The following is a 17,643-nucleotide window of genomic DNA, read 5'->3' as shown; positions in this document are numbered from 1 at the left end:
ACCCGAGATAGAAGCTTGCGGGGAGCGGTGGGGAGGGAAAAATGGGAGGGAGACGTCCCACTCGGCTAGAAGCACTGCTGGCTTTGGGGCATTTTGTGTCACAAAAATTGCGCGCAAGGCGAGACCCCGCTGCGCGCTTCCCTGCGCCGCTCCCCGGTGATGCCGGCTGGTGCAAGGAGGGGGGGGAGAGATGCGGGGGATTTTCTTTTTTTTTTCTTTTTTTTTTTTTTTTTTTTTGAAACTGCTGAAAAAGGTCACTGAAGGAGTTGGCTGCTAAATAAAAAAAAAAAAAAAAAAAAAAAAAAAAAGCCCTAAAAAGAGCGGCAGGCATGCGCACTGCGCGGATGCCATATTGGAATGAGGCTGCCGCGGGTGCGGGCGCAGGGACGGCTCCGCGCAGCGCCGCGCACCGCGGGCTCCCGCTGCTGAGGCGCGGAAGAAAAAATTAATAAAAAAAAAATTAACCCCCCAAACTTCCTCAGGTAAGGCACCGCATCCAGCAGCACCCCCCGGGACACTCCTTGCTGGCATTTCTCTTTATTATTTTTTTTTTTCGCAGCGCTTGGGTGGAGAGAGTCGGGTGGGTTTTTTTTTTTTCTTATTTTAAAGGAAAGGAAAGCCGAGGGATGGAAGGTTGCTGTGGGTGTATTGTGCGAAGAGGTGGAGTTGTTGGGAAGTGTTTGCGGGAGGCTTGCGGGGCTGCTGGGGCACAGCCCCGGCTGGAGCCGGTACCTGCGCTCGGCTTTGCGGCTGCCGCTCCCCGCGCACCCTCCCCGGGCACTGCGGCCGCAATTCCCCGCCGGCTGTCAGCGGGTTCTTTTCCTGGCATACTCTGCATGCCCTCATTTCTCCCTCTCTTCTTCTTCCTTTCTTTCTTTTTTTTTTCCTCTTTAAAGTAATCTATCTTTTTGGGGTCTTCCCTGGCATCCTTCGGGGGCATCCTTCGCATGCAACCCCCCTTTCAAATTGCTGCGTGCCTCGGAAAGAGTTATTTTGGGTGTGTTTTTTTTTTTTTTTTTTTCTTTCTTCCGAATCTGCAAGGGTGAAAAAAAAGCCGCCGCAAATAGCGGGGAAGAAAAAGAAAAGAAAAGAAAGCAATCAGCTGTGCCAAAACGTGCAGCCCTGATCTCTCTACATATTTTCCCCCGTAGCGCTCCCGAACTGCGGTAAATGAATATTTATAAAGCTTGTCAGTTCAACATGGCGGGTTAAGGTGTCTTTAAAACTGAAAATAAACATTTTGAGGGGAAAAAAAGAGAGAAGCCAAGGTGTCACACGTTGGCTCAACTCTCTTTTGTTGCTCGGGAGAGGTGCGCCGGTGAATTAAACGCAGAGAGGTGGGGATGGGATCGGTCCTCCGGGTCCCCCCCTGCAGGACTCACTGGTGGGAAAAGTACAAGGGATTTGTGTGTGCTGGGAAGGAACCACGAGAAGGGGCACGCAGACTTCGGAGCCCGGCCGATTTGCCTTTGAATGCCAAAATCGCAGGCGTGCCACGAGAGAGAGCTAAAAAAAAAATGCCGAGAGACGCGGCGATGATTTATTTTGCATTAAGAGTAGACATGTCGTGGGATGAGATGTCCTGTTGGAGCTGTCAAGCCTTCCCCGCTCGGCGCAGTCAACCGGGGATGTGCTTTTTATTTTTTTCCCCCCCCTCTGTTGTTTAACAAAAATGCTCAGAAATTGCCGTGCACGGAAATCGGGGCTGCCAAACAAGTGGCTTTACCAGTGCGTGCCGCAACGAGCATCTCTTGCGCGGAGGGACCCTAAAAAGCCCACGACGGCGGAGGCGACTCGCAGCTTTTGCAGAGCAAGCAAATGAGAGTTTGCGAGGAGTTTGCCGGGAGTTGTTTGTGCTCTCCCCGGCTGCCGTTTGCAAATGCATTTTTCGGGGGAGTGGAGGAGCGAGGCTGGCGCTGAGGCAGGAGAAACTTCCTTGTTCCAGTGCCGGGAGCGCTCTGGTGCTGCTGCCCCGGGGATCGTTTCGCCGTGGTGGCAGGGTGTTAACTTGGGAACATCCGCATTTTGCAGCCCTGGGAGGCGATGGGAAGCTCTAGCATCGCGGGGATAGAGGAGCCGGGGAGGATGCTTGGGGGAACATTTCCTTGAGCCTCTTGGAGATGCTCTCCAGAAACCCACCATGCTTTTATTTAGCAGGAGGGGTTGGAGATGCAGTTCGCCCATCGCAGCATGGTTTTGCCTTCCAACGGGGCTCTTTTCCATCCTCCCACTCCATTTTTGCCCTCTGTTCAGCCTCCATTCCCACTCAGGACCAAGTTTTGCCACTCAGGGAGCCAGCAAACCGATGTCGCAGGGGTGGGGACCGGGGGAACGAGGGAGGGGGAAGGATTCTGACCTGTTATTAGAAAATAGCATTAATTATAAGCAGAGCATTAATTATAAGCTGCTTGGGGGGCAGCTGTCAAACAGCAGCAGGACTGAGCTTGCAAAATCCAAGTGGAGTGGAGTCAGCCTGTGGGATCTTCTGTGGGCTGGGAAGGGATGGAGCCGTTGCAAAATGGGGAAAAAACTCCCCCATCCCTGCCCTGCATCTGCCCCTCTCCACGTGTGCTGCCCCTTGGCAGAGGGACTTTTGAAGGCACTTTGTGCCCCTGGGCACTTGGGCAGGAGGTGTTGTAGCAGAAGGAGCTGGAGGCTGAGCACAAAAGCAACTTGGTGGGGGTCCTGGTGGAGGCACGGAGGGGATGCAGAGGTCTCTGTAGATCCCTTTTCCTTGGGGTATTGCCCCTCTTTTTTTTTTTTTTTTCTTTCTTTCTTCTTCTTCTTTTCTTTGCGTTAAATGAATTTGCTCTAATATAGAAAAACCAGCCTAAAATGGTACTTGCAAACTGCACTTTCTGATGGGAACACCTCACTTTGCACTAGTGTTGCCCATTTCAGGCTCTGCATCCAGACCCCCACCCAAGATGGGGTGCAACCCCCACACCTGCCAGGGAAGGGGACACCCCATCACCCTGAGGGGCTGTGTTTATAGGACGGTTTTGCAACCCCCAAATCTTTGCTCCTGTTTCCCCCAAAGGAAGGGGATTCTGCACAGGCACTTTTGATTTCCTTTGCTGGGGGGCAAGGGGATTATTTGCTGGTGGACTCTGCAGGAGTTGGGGGGCGTGGGCGAGACAGGTTTGCTCTCAGAGTTTGGGATTGTAGCCCAGGGGAGCAAGGACACAAGTGGTTTGTTTTTTTCTTTTTTCCTTTTTTTTTTTCCCATTTTTTTCCAGCGGATTATTTATGGAAAGGAAGAAAATAGTCTCACAAGTCTAATAACTTCAGTGTTTATAAAGGATTAGATCCTAATAACTCCTCTGATAAGATGGAGGCTCGGTGTAATCTGTTACTAAGTGAAAATATAAAAGCCATTTAAATAGATACAGCAAAGAGATGCTGGGCGACTAGCACACTGCAAACAAAAAAGAAATAATATCTTTTTACTGAATTTTGGGGAAGGACAGCATAACAGGATAGTAGGCAGCCAGTATCATTTCATTTATATATTGAGAAAACATTTACAGATATTCAACAGATGTTTCCAGGGTGCTGCAGTGGTGGAGAGTGTGTGGCGCAGCTGTAAGAACATCTGTAGAAGGCAGTATGTAGTTGTGTGGCTGTGATTATGAGTGATAATTGACTGGCTGGACAGACAGCTGATGTTTTAATGAAACATTTATTAAAACTTTATGGCGGTGTTGCCAGAAATAGAATCAATACTGCAACTGTCAGCTCTTTAGGGATGCTTTTTTTTTTTCCCCCCATGGCTTGTGCTGTGCAGGGTGGGCTGCTGACCCTTTAAATAAATAAAATAAATACTTGTATGTATTTCAAGTTGCTTTTTCAGGCTTTTTTGCAGGGATGTGGCCACAATATGGGAACATCAGCAAAGGGATGTGAAAAATATCTTGTTGTGGGACAGGCCATGGGAGAGAAGGTGCTGTGTTGTTTCTTTGTGGGATTTTTGCTGGCTAAATTCACATTGGTATAGGATGGGGGAGTTTGGGGGCGTCCCAGGGGTGGTGGTTGAGGAAGGTGGCTACTCCCTGCTCGTGTCCAAGTGACAAAATCAAGGAGTTGTGGAAGCTCCAAGAATCAGGCCGTGGAGACGAAGCATAGAGAAGGAGGATCCAGAAGCACGTTTCTGAAGGTGCCCAGGGAAAATTGATGGGGTGGCAACTTTTCAGATGACCTGAAGGTTATAGAAGCGTCCCAAGTCCTTTATTACTGTGTATTGATGTGTGCCATGGATCGACTGGTGCAGCTGGGCCCTCAGTGCAGAAAATGAGATGCTCTTGGTAATAGTGATGCTCCTTGCAAATGCTGAATTTGTTCTATCCCTGCAATGTCATCCTCAGGAGCAGTTATTTTAGAGTGGCTGGTGGTACCTTGCCAACGTTTAAGACTCATCGTTTCAAACTATCTGTTGATCTTTTTACAGTAGTCATCTTTGATGAAGCCAGTCAAATCCACCCTTTGGGTTTTCAGCCAGAAGATTTATATTAGCTTTGTTTTCTGTGTCTTAGGTGGCACTCCTATGGTGAGTCGAAGTGTTTGGGTTGCAGAGCAGAGGGAACGCAGGAGTATGAGCAAAAGGCTTTGTCACTGACATTTAACAGCTCCTGAAAAAGTTTATTTTGAGATCGGCCTTTTTGCAAGGCCTAAACAAAGCGGTTTTGAGAGGGCTGGTTTAGAAAGTGTGATCACAGTTACTCCACTTTCATGAATCAGAAACGTTTGTTCTAAAATTAAATAGTAATAAAAAGCCATAAAATCCCCCAAACCAGGCAAATCTTGACAGCTGACCGAAAGATCATTTCTGAGTAGGTGTGAAGCTTAAAAAAAGGTATGTGCGGAATCTAGGCTATTTTTTTCTCGTGCTCGTGATTCTTGCTTTCGTGATTAATGCTCCAAACGTCACCAGGTGGCTTGTGCAAGGGAGCCCTAATTGCTTGGACAAAGTCCTGAGCTCCAGTTTGAATATAAGTTATTGGGAAGGTGCAAGGCCAGACGTTGGGATCCTCCGCTGTGTGGGGAATTCATTCTGGATGACCTGGGGCAGCTCATGTGTTCGCCATGGCATCTCTCAGAGGCCACTTGTGGGATGAAAGGGAATCCAATCAGTCTTGTCTTGGAGAAAAGGGGTGGAATTAGCCCTCTAAATGTGACTTGCAGATCTCTGAATTAAAATGTTTTGTGGAATTTGGTCCTGGTCAGACCTTGGCAGAGGCTGCTGGCTGCTCTCTGCTTGTCCCAGGGGAAGGGAAGGGGTGGCAGGAGATGTCCATGAGGGCTGCAATTTGGTTTTGCAGATTCTCCCACCTCATGGAGCTTATCTGGATGTAAAGCACTGGGAGGGGTGTGAACACACACAGGACTAAGCCCAAGTGCTAATCAGCTGTGCTGTGTAAATGAACCAAACGTCGCGCCAAGCTCCTAAAATGTCATTTTTCCTAAAAAGCGTTGGAATCAGATGGCAGATGTTTAATTTTTTTTTTTCCAGTTTGCGTATTTTTATTTATTTATTTATTTATTGAGAATGTGGTGCCCTGCAGGAGTCAGAGCGAATGTAAAAGGCAGCGCTCATTGCCCCGGGCAATTGGAGTTCTGGCTGGTGAGAGGCTTCTGAATTGGGCCCTAAGTGAAGTCTGTGAAAACAGTGTTTTGTGTCTCCCTCTGGTGACTTGGCTGATTGGTCCCTTTGTGGGGGTCTGACTGATTTTTCTTTTATTTTTCGGTCCACGTGGCTGGTGCTAAATGAGATGTTTTGGGATGATAAGCAGCTGTGCGCGTTCGTTACCCCACTAAAAGGCTCCCTTGTTTCCGACCCAGGGGTGGCAGAAGAAGGGACACTGCAGATGGTTGACATTGCTGCTCTGCTTCTTCCCTGCATTTTTTTTTTTTCCCTGTTTTAAAGGGCAGCATTGGGGATATCATTTCAGTCTGCTCCATGGCCATAATTCAGCTGAGCGCTTTAAAAGATGCTTAATCTTAAATATGCCGTATTCCCAAAGCAGCTGGTGTTCAGTGAGTGCTGAGCAAGTGTGGAAGCACATGCCAAGGTGGGGCTGAATCATGGGGACTGCCTGTTGAATCACGGAGAAGGTGACAGCCACCTAGCAGGTGATGGAGCAACTTGAAGTGAGAAAGGTTAGCACGTGGCGACCTCCCTCTCCCTGCCCTGGCACCTTCTGCTGGCATTTAGCTCTCTGCAAAGAGGATGTAAAATAGCTGTGCTGTGGCAGGAATGGATTTTTACAGCTGCTTGGGATGAGCATAAATACTTCAAGTGCAGCACAGGGGAGAGGTGCCCCCTTGGCTTGTCCTGCTGTTTGGGGCAGCACAAAAAAGTGGTTTGGGGCCAGATCCTGCCATCGGCACCCAAATCTGGGAGGCTCCCCCCAGGTGTCTGGTGTGGATGCTGAGCACAGGATCGTGCCCTGCACGTGTGTCCCATGGGATGCTCGAGGTGGGGATGTCCGGGGTTAGCAGGCAGGGCTACAGGTTTGACAGTGATGCTGTGCTTGGTTATAAACCTTCCAGCTCATGTGGAAGAAGGGAATTTTAAGGAAAAAGTGCTTTTAATTTTAGAGGTTTGATCTAGTTCTCATTGAGGTCCATGGTAGGTTTTTGCTTTAAGTTTATCTCTGAGTCCTTAGGCTGCATTTATGCACAGGGCAGCTAAGAGTGGGATGAGTACCTCAGCCAGACATCTGTGTGCTTGCCTCTCATCTGTCTTTTTTTTTTTTTTTTTTAAATTCTAATACTGCAGGGCTTTTCACTGTAAACAAGTTAGTTGCTCTAATTAGGTTTATTTTACTTTCTGTCATCTTATCTCGCTGCTATTTATCTCCATGCATATCCTGGAGTCCATGGTGTGCCGGGTGAGGAGGAGGAGAAAATCGCCTAGTGAAACAGGTCTGTCTCCATCAGCCTGAAAGTGCGAGGCATTTGGCAGCAGGGCAAGGACAGAGGAGTGCAAGGACCTGCTCAGTTACAGAGGCCTGTCACCACCTCACATAATCCCTTTTTGAGCACGTGTCTGCAGAGAGTTTGATTCCCATCCTTCTTCCCTTTCAGGATGGCAAATCTGGACCTTCCCTGCTCTGATCGTTCTTCTGTTTTCCCATTTTTGCATTTTTTCCCTCCAGGGTTAATCGTTCTATTTTCTTTGCTAGTGCACAAATGATACAGGTGCAAAAAACAAAACAAAAACAAACAAACAAAAAAAAACAACAAACAAAAAAAAACACCCTGCTTGATAGAGCAGAAAGATCAGCCCTATTGAGTGGCTGGGGCAGGAGGGCTGGAGGGACCTCCAGGGCTTGTGCAGACCATCTCTAACCCTAGCGCAGGAATAGCTGTTCCAAGACCTGCCTCTAGAAAGATCAGGGGAACCCTGTGTCCTTCCAACAGTCTATTCCACTTCCTCACCAAATTCATTATTAATGATTTTCTTTCTTGTGCCCATACCAAATGCCTCCTCCTGTAGTTTAAACCCAAACCTTCCTGTTCTATTCACCAAGAACATGGAAAGCAGATTATTCTCTTCTTCTGGTCAGTGCCTTGTTACATATTTGTATTTTTTGAACATTTCGGGTTCTCTGGATTAGGTGAAATTTGTTTCTTCCACCTTAGAGTATATTTACACCAACACAGCGCTGTTCAAAGCAGTGATGTGCCCCTAATCAAGTCCTGTGGGGTATTCAACGTGAAGGAGAAATTGTCACTTGATATAAATGAAAACATTGGGCGAGGGGAGCGCTCGAATTAATAAATAAATAAATGAAAGGACAGGAATTTGGAAGAAGTGATCCTCAAAAGGTTTCCAACTGGTACTTTGTCTGGGAAGAGAGACAGGCTCTTTCTCTGGGAGGTGAAAGCTGCTCCTTGATGTGTTCAATAGCCCTTCTGAACGAGCCTCCGTTCGCATTGTGCCGATGCTCGGGGGGTGTAAATATTGTGGCAGGCTGCCACTAGCAATCCTGCATGAAGTATGGTTTTATTTAGGGACCTCTGCCTAGAGGAGCAGGCTTTCTTAGGCACGGTTTTAGTCGTGGGCATCGTCGTGTTAAATGAAACGGGAGATTTGCAGCATTGCCTGTGAGATGGCTTTTTGGGGGAAGCTGGAGACCGCATTGATCGCCCTGCGTGCTTTTGGAGGTGGTCTCTGAGCTTTGAAAAAGGTCACCTGCATTGTTTAAGGCAAAGACTGCACATCCAGACTTTTAGACCTGGCAGAAAGCATTGCTGACTTGACCTGAGCTGTAAAAAGTAGAGGTTGTGTGTTGAGATCTGCAGTGTGGCTACTGGGGAGACTGAGCCCAGCACTTACTGGGGCTGGGATCCACTGGGACATGTGTGTCTCCAGGCTAGCAGGGAAGGGAGCTCAGTACTGGGTCAGACACCCAATGAAGGGTGAGTCCCTCAAAAGGGATGCTGTGGAGGAGAATGCTATAGGGTGCTATTGACTTGATTCCTGTTTGCCCTGACTACTGGGTGATGACTGGTCTCATATTGTGTCCCATGGGTCACAAGGTGCCTTTGTGGTCACATAAAGGGGGAGGGTGGGGGAGAGCCTGACTCAAGATCAATCCTGAGGTGGTCAACTTGCCTGCATCCTAGACCTAATCACACAGGGCTGAGTTCACCCTGAGTGCAGAACTTGTGTTGTTTGGTTCCTTCAGTTTGCTTGCTGGCAAATGTAGATATCTAAAATCTTAGCAGGTGCTGTGCCAGCACAGGGACCCTCCCCAGGGCTGGTGGTACGGTGCAAGCTTAGGTTGTCTCGCTTCAGCCCCGCAAGGTGCCCTGAGCAGGTTTCTCTTGGTTAGCTGTAAAGGAGCGTCTAGGTAAAAGAAATCCCACCAGCATATCTAGGGTCAAGCTCTGGAAATGCAGTGAGCCCAGGGACACCAAGTAGTGGGGTTGGTCCTTCTCCTCCATTCAGGACTCAGCAGTATGTTGGCGTAAAGTGATGGACATAAATTACCCAGATAGGAAGTTTCAAGGATGTAGGATCTCTTTTGCATCCTCTGTTCCAGCAGCCTACCTTTTTTATGTCAGGCCCTATTAACCAAGCATGTGTTGGAGGGGGAAAGTGAGTTTTTCAGGAGTAATTCCAAGGGAGAACCCAAAGGTGCTGGATTTGTGTCTGTGTGTGCGGACCTCTCCCTACAGGGGCTTATTCCAAAGGAAGGAAAAACAGGGTAGAGCACACGGGACAAGAAATGTAAAATGGTGTGAGAAAGCCAATGCCAGCACTTATTCAAAGAGCCAATATTGATAGAGATGACAAGGCAGCATGTTTGAGATAATGATGCGGCTAAGACTGACAGCTGTGGGAAGAAGCAAATAAAAGAGATTCTTTTTTATATTGGCTGGCTCTTCCTGCCTGTGAATTAAAAGTCTGGATGTGAATTAAATACCAGGGGAATGGGAGCTGTGTGGGGGAAGCATCGGATCGGTTCAAACCACCACTGTGCAAATACAGTGAACAAGGGATCTGCAACCAGGGGCTTTTTTCCTTCCTCCCTCTTTCAGTTGCATTTCGTAATCCCTTTCCTTCTGTTCCTGCCTGATGTAGTGTCACCTTGAGCATCTTTTGCTGTAGTTTCGCATCCCCTGGTTTTCTCGTGGTCCTTAATTTGGGAAATGTGTTTCTTTGGATGGATGGAAATCAGCGAAGGGCAGCATGCGGTGCTTGTTTGGTGGTGGTGGTTGCAGGCAGGTCAGCATGCTGCTGTTAACAGTATGGCTAGGGACTCCGTTTGAAGTGTTAATTAGCAGCAATTAATAAGAAGAGAAAAATTAATACCCTATGTCAGCTTTCTTTGCTAGTTAGTTGTATCAACTCAGGCTCAGGGCTATCTTGGAGCTTGTGTTTGCACAGGAGTTTGGTCTTGTTTTATGGTGTTGGGAGGACACTCAAGCACACTCCTACCACGAACTATGAACTAGTTATTCCCAAAATAAGAAGATAAACCATAGCCTCAGGCAGATCCAGTTCTCTTGGAACATGGATACTCTCAATGAGACATCTCAAGACCAGAAAGTTATCCATAGCTTAAAGAAAAAAAAATGTTAAAGTAGAATTAAATCAACAAAAATGTCAATGACATTGCTGAATTTGTCTGAGATTCTGCATTGCTCCCATGTAATTAAGCTCAGACGTGGCTGTTGAGGATCAATCCCAGCCGTGCTGCAGCCACTCGGGCAGCTTCCTGCTGCTTTTCCCATCCATTTCCCACTTCTGATGGAGAAATTCCCAGGCAGAGGAGTAGTCCCTTCTCATGGATCTGGGGCATTGTCTGAATGGACACCTTCAGCTTTCTTTAAGTTCATAACTTTGCCCTATCAGCGTCATGGGAACGTTACAAGGTTTAACTATGCTATCAAACGGCTTATCTTTCTTCTGGGTATTTGTACTGGTACCCTTGAGTTCTGTTTAAGATGATTGATCTGTTGTGTTTAGATTGATCTCTCTCTGTCCTTTATTTTATTTTACTTTTTTCTAATAGACCCAGATTACTTTCCGTCACTGCCTGGTCCTAGGCAAAAATGAAAACTGCTTAATCCGCCCAAGGTTTCATTTCTGCTGACAGTTCCCCTCCTCTCGTATTTAACAAGCTTGATGTAAAATCCTGATACTTAACCAATTTATTATTAATGATATTTACGGAAGTATTCTCTACTGAAGGAGAAGTGATTTTTGACTTTCAGTAGACTGATTGCTTCTTGTTTCATGGTTAATTGAAAGTTAATATACACTGGGGATGGGTGATATATATGTTCTGAGGATAGCTGCACTCAAAATACTCATAGTATATAAAACACTTAATTCATTAGCAAGTCTCATGTCAACAAAGAATAAAGATAAAGTGCTGTAGTGGCCATCGCAATGGGGAAGTGATCATTATTCTTTATGGTGTGCTCCAAGTATACTAAGCACTCTGCAAAGAGACCAGCAAATATATTGCACTGAATAGGTTTATAATCTCCTTATTTATTTATTTATTTATTTATTTATCTATTTATTTATTTTTTCATTAGTAGGTTCCTTTAGGTTGAGGCACACAAATCACTGATGGAAATCTAACTTTGGCCAAACCACCTTCCTTGGTAATCTGCATCTATCAGTGATGCTTTCTGAAGCACACGCGGCTTTAGTGTGGTTTAATTGCTGTTGTGACCATTCCAACCAGCAGTTAACAGGTGTTACACTTACATTTTACATGCTCCTCATCCTTGTCAGTTTGTGCTGTAACTGCTCATACATGTCATTTTTCCCCTCACATCTTTCATTGGAGTAGCCTTAAAAACCGGGAATGAAAAACCTACAACAAACCACTCTCATTCTTTCTATTTTATAACCACTGTATCTGGTCTTCCTGAATATGCTTCCTGAGCAGTAAAAGTTGGAAAAAAATCCCATAATATTTTTACACTCTTACTACCTCATGCTTTGCCTGGCCTCTGGCAGTAAACCATTTTCTTACTTTTAGTCATGCTTCTTGCAGTCATTTGATGTTGGTGCTGCCAGCATAGTCCTTGCTTTCATGCAGGTATTGGAGGCATTCACTAATAAGCAGAACCCGTCCTCCACATGCTATATTCTGGACACACACCTTTCTTACCATCTGTCTTCACTTTAGCGTATCTGTGTGAATAGCTGGTTCCCTCTGTGCCCATAACCCACGCTCTTGGTTTCTCTTTTTCAGCCCTCCTTTGACACCTTGTAATTCATCACCATCTTGGTGAGTTTTACTGAAAAGCTCACTTTGGAGTTCTTTTTTTTTTTTATCTACTCCTAAAGGTGTTTCTCTGGGTATTGCTTGTCTGGTGGCTTGCTCTTGCTGGAAATACAGTTCTCATTTAGTCTGGTATCTGATTCAAGATCTAGTCAGTCTGTATTTGCTTTCTCATATCATTTTTCATCTCTGTGTTTTTATTCTATTTTTACTATGTTAATTTCTTCAAGAAGAATCCCTTCTGCCAACATGACCCAAACTACACCTGAGTTCATATTTGCTACCTTGGGGGGTACTAACTGCTGCAGTTCCCTTAGATCAGCCTTCATTAAAAACCAGTTGTGGCTAGTACTATTTCATTCTGGTATCTCCATTAGACATGTAGAACTTTATTTTCTAGAGTTTTTTCCAGTCTCTCCCAATTACTGTCCATTCATTGTTTCCTCTGCTTCTTTTCTGTAAATCTCCCTCTTCAGAAATCTGAGTATTTATGAAATGAGATATAGCTCACACAGTGTTAGCCATCAAAAGAAATTGGAAGCCATGGGCTCAACTTGTTGGAGGAGGGCTGAGCTGAGCTGGCGTTGCTCAGGTGCCTTTTTGGGCAAGGATTGTGCCACGTTATGGGCATGTCCTTATCTCTCAGTTGGCAACACAGGGAGCTGGACTGAACTTTGGGAGGTGAATCCTTTGTGTTGGATATTGTGGATGTTGCTTATTACCACACTGTCATCTCTGTTATTGCAGTGATTATTGCCACTAAGGGAAGTGTCCTCTACTGTGGCTCCCCATTCAACAACAGCTTCATCTTGGATGAGGAAGCAGGATTGAAGGGTTACGATCAACACAAAATAACTTGAAACTCCTTAGGAAAGGCTGAGAGTTGGTGTAGGCAGAACAAATCACCCGTTGTTTCTTTTTTATTTAGTTTGTGCTCTAGGAACTCCCTGCTGCAGGATGAATTAGGAAGGGAAGGACTCTTCCTCTGAACCATGGACACAAGGGCGTCCTTCATCGCCACCATGCAAGAGACCCAGAATCTCTCCCCAGAGAAGGGTCAGAGCCCAGCCAACGGCGACCAGGAGCAGTTTGATTCAGGTGAGCTCTCCTTTACCATCACGGGCTACCTACATGGTCACAGCCCTCCAGCTGACCACCAGTAGGGGTGAGGGCAGTTGTGTTACCAGGGGACCATTAGGGGTGGTTGAATGGCTTGATGGCCTTTTTTGAGATTTGAGGGTTGGACAAAACTGTGTGTCCCGTATTGTGGAGTGCTAAAGTGGATCCCTGGCTGATGGGGTGGGAGATTTCAGCTTTTTTTCTACTGGATGTTTTCTACAGTGCATTATCAGTTACTCCAATTTTAAATAAAAAGCAGTAGAAAACCTTTCCCAGGACACTGTATTGTGTCTTTCCTGTCCTTACATACAAATAGGTGCTCTCACCAGTGGTGAATCATTGATCCAACACTCCTCACATGCAGTGGTAGCAGTGGTGGGGTGAAAGCTTTCAAACTCTGCATGCTTTCCCTTCAGTGCCTTTTGCATCTGTTCTCTCAGGTGGTGCTGTCTTGTGCTCCGTTGGTAGCCCTGTGCTCAAGTCAAGCTCCAAAGCTCTACCTTAGGTCCAGTTCTCACTGTTTCTCCCTTAGCACCCCAGAAATTTGGGGGAGTGTGTTAAGATTCATCCCACCTGAAAGAAACAGGACACTTATGTTAGTTTAGGTAAGAACCCAAGTACTGCCTTGGGTTCTCTATAGACATGAAAGAGAGCCCCACTTCCCTAGGATGACATGTAGAGATGACTGCTGAGCATCACCTAAGGTTTAACAGCTGAATCTGGAGCTGAGATGCCTTAAGACACTTAAAAAATAGATAAAAAATGTAGTCATCACCAGCGAAGAGGTAGATGTAGCTCCTGAAAGCAATTCATCCTGTTTTAACATTAGTGCTGGGTTTCCTTTGGGTTGAGTCACCAGATGGAGCTGCCTGCTTTTTCCCCAACGAGGATAAATAAAAGTAACCCTGGTTGGAGCATACAGGTACATCTTGATCCTAGTTGCCTGCATGAGATGGATCCCCATCTCAAGGTGTGATGGATGTGCCCTAATTCAGACATTTCCAGAGTGGACACCTGCAGCTTTTTGTCACCGCTAGATCCATTTATATCCATGGGAAAGAGGTGGGATCCTCTAGGGTGAGATGCAGTTGGCCAACTGTAGACGTTAGTTTTGGAATGACCTGTGGTTCCTGGATGTCTTTGAGGTTAAGGATGTTGGTGACGCTCCCATGACCATTCAGGAGGTTTGTTGTTGATCAGGATTTCCACACTGGCCCCAAGCCCTCACCTAATTGCTGAACCATTTTGCCTTTCAGTTCTTTGTGAGTGACCAACGTCACAAATACATCTACATGCCTGTAAATAAGATGGCTTAACAATTTTGTCACAAACCTTTTACATTTCCAAAATTGTTCTCCTTCAGGTAAAAATCTGTGCTTCTGGAGCCACAATTTTGGGGTCTTTTATTCCCTTTATTTCCTGTAGCCAGACGTCCTGGGAGGCTGATAACAGTTGGAATAGTTGCATTTTTATCATGTCAATGCATGGAGGACCGCAGAGCACTTTAAAGCCATTGAGAGGCTCAGAGATAATGACTGGTTGATTTTATTTGCCATCCTAGGCTTGTTTATACATCACCGTATTGTAGGCTAGCCAGCCTTGACTCTCTCATTAAAAAAGAGCACTGGGCCTAAGCACCAATAATTGGAAAGGGAGTTGATATGTAAAATAGGCCTAATGCCGACTTTGTCATCTTGTGGGGATCTCTGCAGCAGAGCCAGGACTTTCGTTGTTGGAGCCTGTGACTTGGGAAGGGACGAACAGATAATCGCTTTGGATAATCGCTTCTCAAGTGGGCACTGTTGTCATTGTCATTTGTTAGGAAGGACTTTGCCTTTCCATGTCTGCCTTTTAATCAGAGATCTCCAGAAACATGAGAGAGGTCGACGAAGGCTGTGTTGTGCTCCTCATTGGTAGGGGTGTTGTGATGGTTGAGGAGAGTTGTGTACAGTCCCATTAATGCACACGTGGATGGCATTAGGGGTGTAACCCCATGTTCCTTGGGCTGCTCTGACCCCAGGGCTGTGATGTGTCTGCTCTGAATGACCCCCTGCCAGATTTCTAAAAGGGAACAGAAGCTATTAAACAAATAAAATAGAAAATAAAAAGTAAAAAAGGAAGCTTGCAGTCCCTTCACAATCCTGTGTGGTAAAATGAGGGAAAATAAAACACTGATGCCGTGATAAATGAATTCTCTGACATTATTTTTACAGACCTTGTAAAAGTAATTTCCTGATAAAGTCTGCAGATAAAACATTGTAGACGAGTCAGACTGGAGAGAAATGGATTGACAGAGAGGGAAGGCTGCAGCTCTCATCACTGGGGGAATAGCACTGCCAGGGCTTGAGCCTCTCTGTTTGGGTTTAGGAAGGAGAGATCTGGCTGATTTTGAAAACAGATGCTGTTGGGAGTTTTGCTGGACTGCATGTGAATGAGCCTGCTGGTGAGGCTGTGGGAGCAGCAGGGTGAGTGATGCTCTATGTTGGCATGTGGCAGAGTAGGTCATGGGTGATAAGATTGTAAAAGACTTGTTGCATCCGTAACTAGCATCTGTAATGCTAACATAATTAACTTACTGTTGCCAAATTCTGGAGAAGATTTTGTCGCCCTGGAGACATTGCTCCCTGAATGGGCTGAAGATGTATATACTGAACTGCTTGAAAATTCTGCTCTGTGGTAATTACTCCTTCCATAAGAATATTTAGGATGGATGGAGAAAAGGAGAAACTTGCATGGACTCCCTCAGAAAGTTAGAACAAAAAGAAGGAGTGAAAACTGGGAACATATAGAGAGCATCATAGGCTGAGAGAAATGTCTCATGCTTTGAACAAGAAATAGCTGAGCAGGAGAGAGCCCTGGGCTGACCTGGAGATGTCCTCAGGAGATGTCCTTGAGGTTGTTGAGCAGCCCATCCGAGTACCACAGGCTCAGATGGACGCAAAAGCAGGGAGCAACCAGGCAGAGGGGATGTGCTTTTAGGAGATGGGCTTTTAACTTTTTGCCTTCACTTTTTCACATCAGGCATAGTAATACAGACTTCAGATATAGTAATAGACTTAGTGGGACTGGGATTGGTGGTGCTCAGGGTAGAAAGTTGCTTAAACATAGAAGTAATTTTAAGGCTTTGATGGACAACCATATCTGCTAACCATCTACTCACGGACTCTGATACTGTTTTGTAGAGTCCTAGCCTTTGAAATCTTTGGACCTGGCTCTCCTCTAAAACATTAACTCCACAGGGTTACAGACTTTGAGGCTGAAGGATTTCCCTGATCAGCAAAGTTGTCTGCCTGCATGTTATAGAAGAGAGAAAGTCTCAGCAATTTTTTGCACCAAGTTCCTACCTCGTGGCTAAGCTGTGACTTGTCTTTCAGCCAAGAATGAACAGGGCCCTCATTTTAGGTCCAGTATCTCAAACAGGGACAGTTTCTCTGCCTGGAGGTTTTTGCAACGATCACACTACACGAAACAAAGCCCATCCCTTATTCTACATTGAATTTGTCTGATTCCAGATCGTTATCATGGGGTTGGGCTATTTCTTGTCCAGCTGAGTTGAAAACTCATCTGGTAGCCACCTTATCATGGGAGTAAATGTTGATTTACATCTTCATACTTAAGCAGGTTAATTGAGTTTGCAGTAAGGAGTCAGACCTTAGGCTTGATGCAGCAGAGTGCAGTGTTTAAGGGTGATGATGGCTCAGCACTCCTCTTTGAACTCCCAGACAAATCTTTTACCCTCTGCCAGCTCTGACTCAAAACCCCTCCTCCAATACATTTTTTTCCCCTTGCATATATATGTCTGGCTCCATGGGCAGCAAATAAAACCTATTTCTTCCCCTTTTAATGAAGAGAGATTCCTATTGCACAATATAATTTTCTAGTCCTGAAAACTGGAGACCTGTAGCAATAATTGCAATAAATTAATCCTGCTGTTTTCTTCATAAAACTGTCTGGGGAGGTTTCTTAATTCAGTTTGTCATGAGTCACTTTAATTACATCATGACCATGCTGATGAATGTTTGGGCAGGTAAGGGTCTCGCAGAGTTTGCCTGATAAATGCTTATTGCGAAGGGCTCATTGCTAGACTGTAAATATTTTTGCTCTGGGGATGAAACTGGGTTTGCGAGATTGCCTGGGAACAAAATGAAAACAATCAGATTTGGCTGATTTTTCTGTAAGTGAAGGAAGATTTATTTTTAATTATTGCTATGTGTGTTTTGGTGATGGTTTGAGGCCTCAGCTCTGCTCTGCTTGGCGTGGATGCAGCAAAAGAAAGAGCAGTAAAATCAGCTCCTTTGCCATGGGGAAGGATCGTGTGTGGGCCAATGGTGTGGATGGGGGAGGAATGATACAGAACCCCAAATCTGAAATGGGACAAGGAGAAATGCAGGGAGCAGTTTTGTGAGTGGTGCAGGAGGTTTAGGGGGAAAGCAGCTGTAGCCCTGGGACAATGGTCCCATGGAGGTCTTGGCTGATGTATTGGGACAGAGGGAGGCTGAGCAGGGACAGATAGGGTGGCAGTACCGAAACTGGGGCTCCACAGTCACAAGGGTTGGAGTATTTGCTCTGTGGGCTGCTCGGCCAACAGAAGCAACTCCTAATATTATCACCAGGAAGCTGCTGTAATTAACAGTCCTGGGGATCCCAAGGCTGGGCCATTACACCCTGGAGATAGTGGATAGGCAGCCAGTGCCCCTGTGGCAAAGGCACAAGTCCCTGTTGCACTATGGTGACGTTGTTCTGTTGCTGCTGTGAAAGTGGTCTCACA

At 45.9% G+C, this 17,643-nt stretch overlaps 1 protein-coding gene across 1 annotated transcript in view; it reads left to right on the top strand.

The window, feature by feature from the left end:
* Window positions 1-346: 346 nt before the first annotated feature.
* SFMBT2 (Scm like with four mbt domains 2) overlaps window positions 347-17,643 on the top strand; it is a 112,537-nt gene continuing 95,240 nt past the window's right edge. Inside the window, exons 1-2 of the mRNA XM_027460891.3 lie at window positions 347-482; window positions 12,685-12,854. Of these exons, the coding sequence (XP_027316692.1) occupies window positions 12,749-12,854 (106 nt within the window). The 5' untranslated portion in view covers window positions 347-482; window positions 12,685-12,748. The remainder of the gene's footprint in view (window positions 483-12,684; window positions 12,855-17,643) is intronic.

The sequence above is a fragment of the Anas platyrhynchos genome, chromosome 1 (genome assembly GCF_047663525.1).
Source record: "Anas platyrhynchos isolate ZD024472 breed Pekin duck chromosome 1, IASCAAS_PekinDuck_T2T, whole genome shotgun sequence".
Lineage (NCBI taxonomy): Eukaryota > Metazoa > Chordata > Aves > Anseriformes > Anatidae > Anas > Anas platyrhynchos.
Note: the sequence above shows the minus strand (reverse complement) of the source record. Positions and strands in the feature narration are given on the sequence as shown.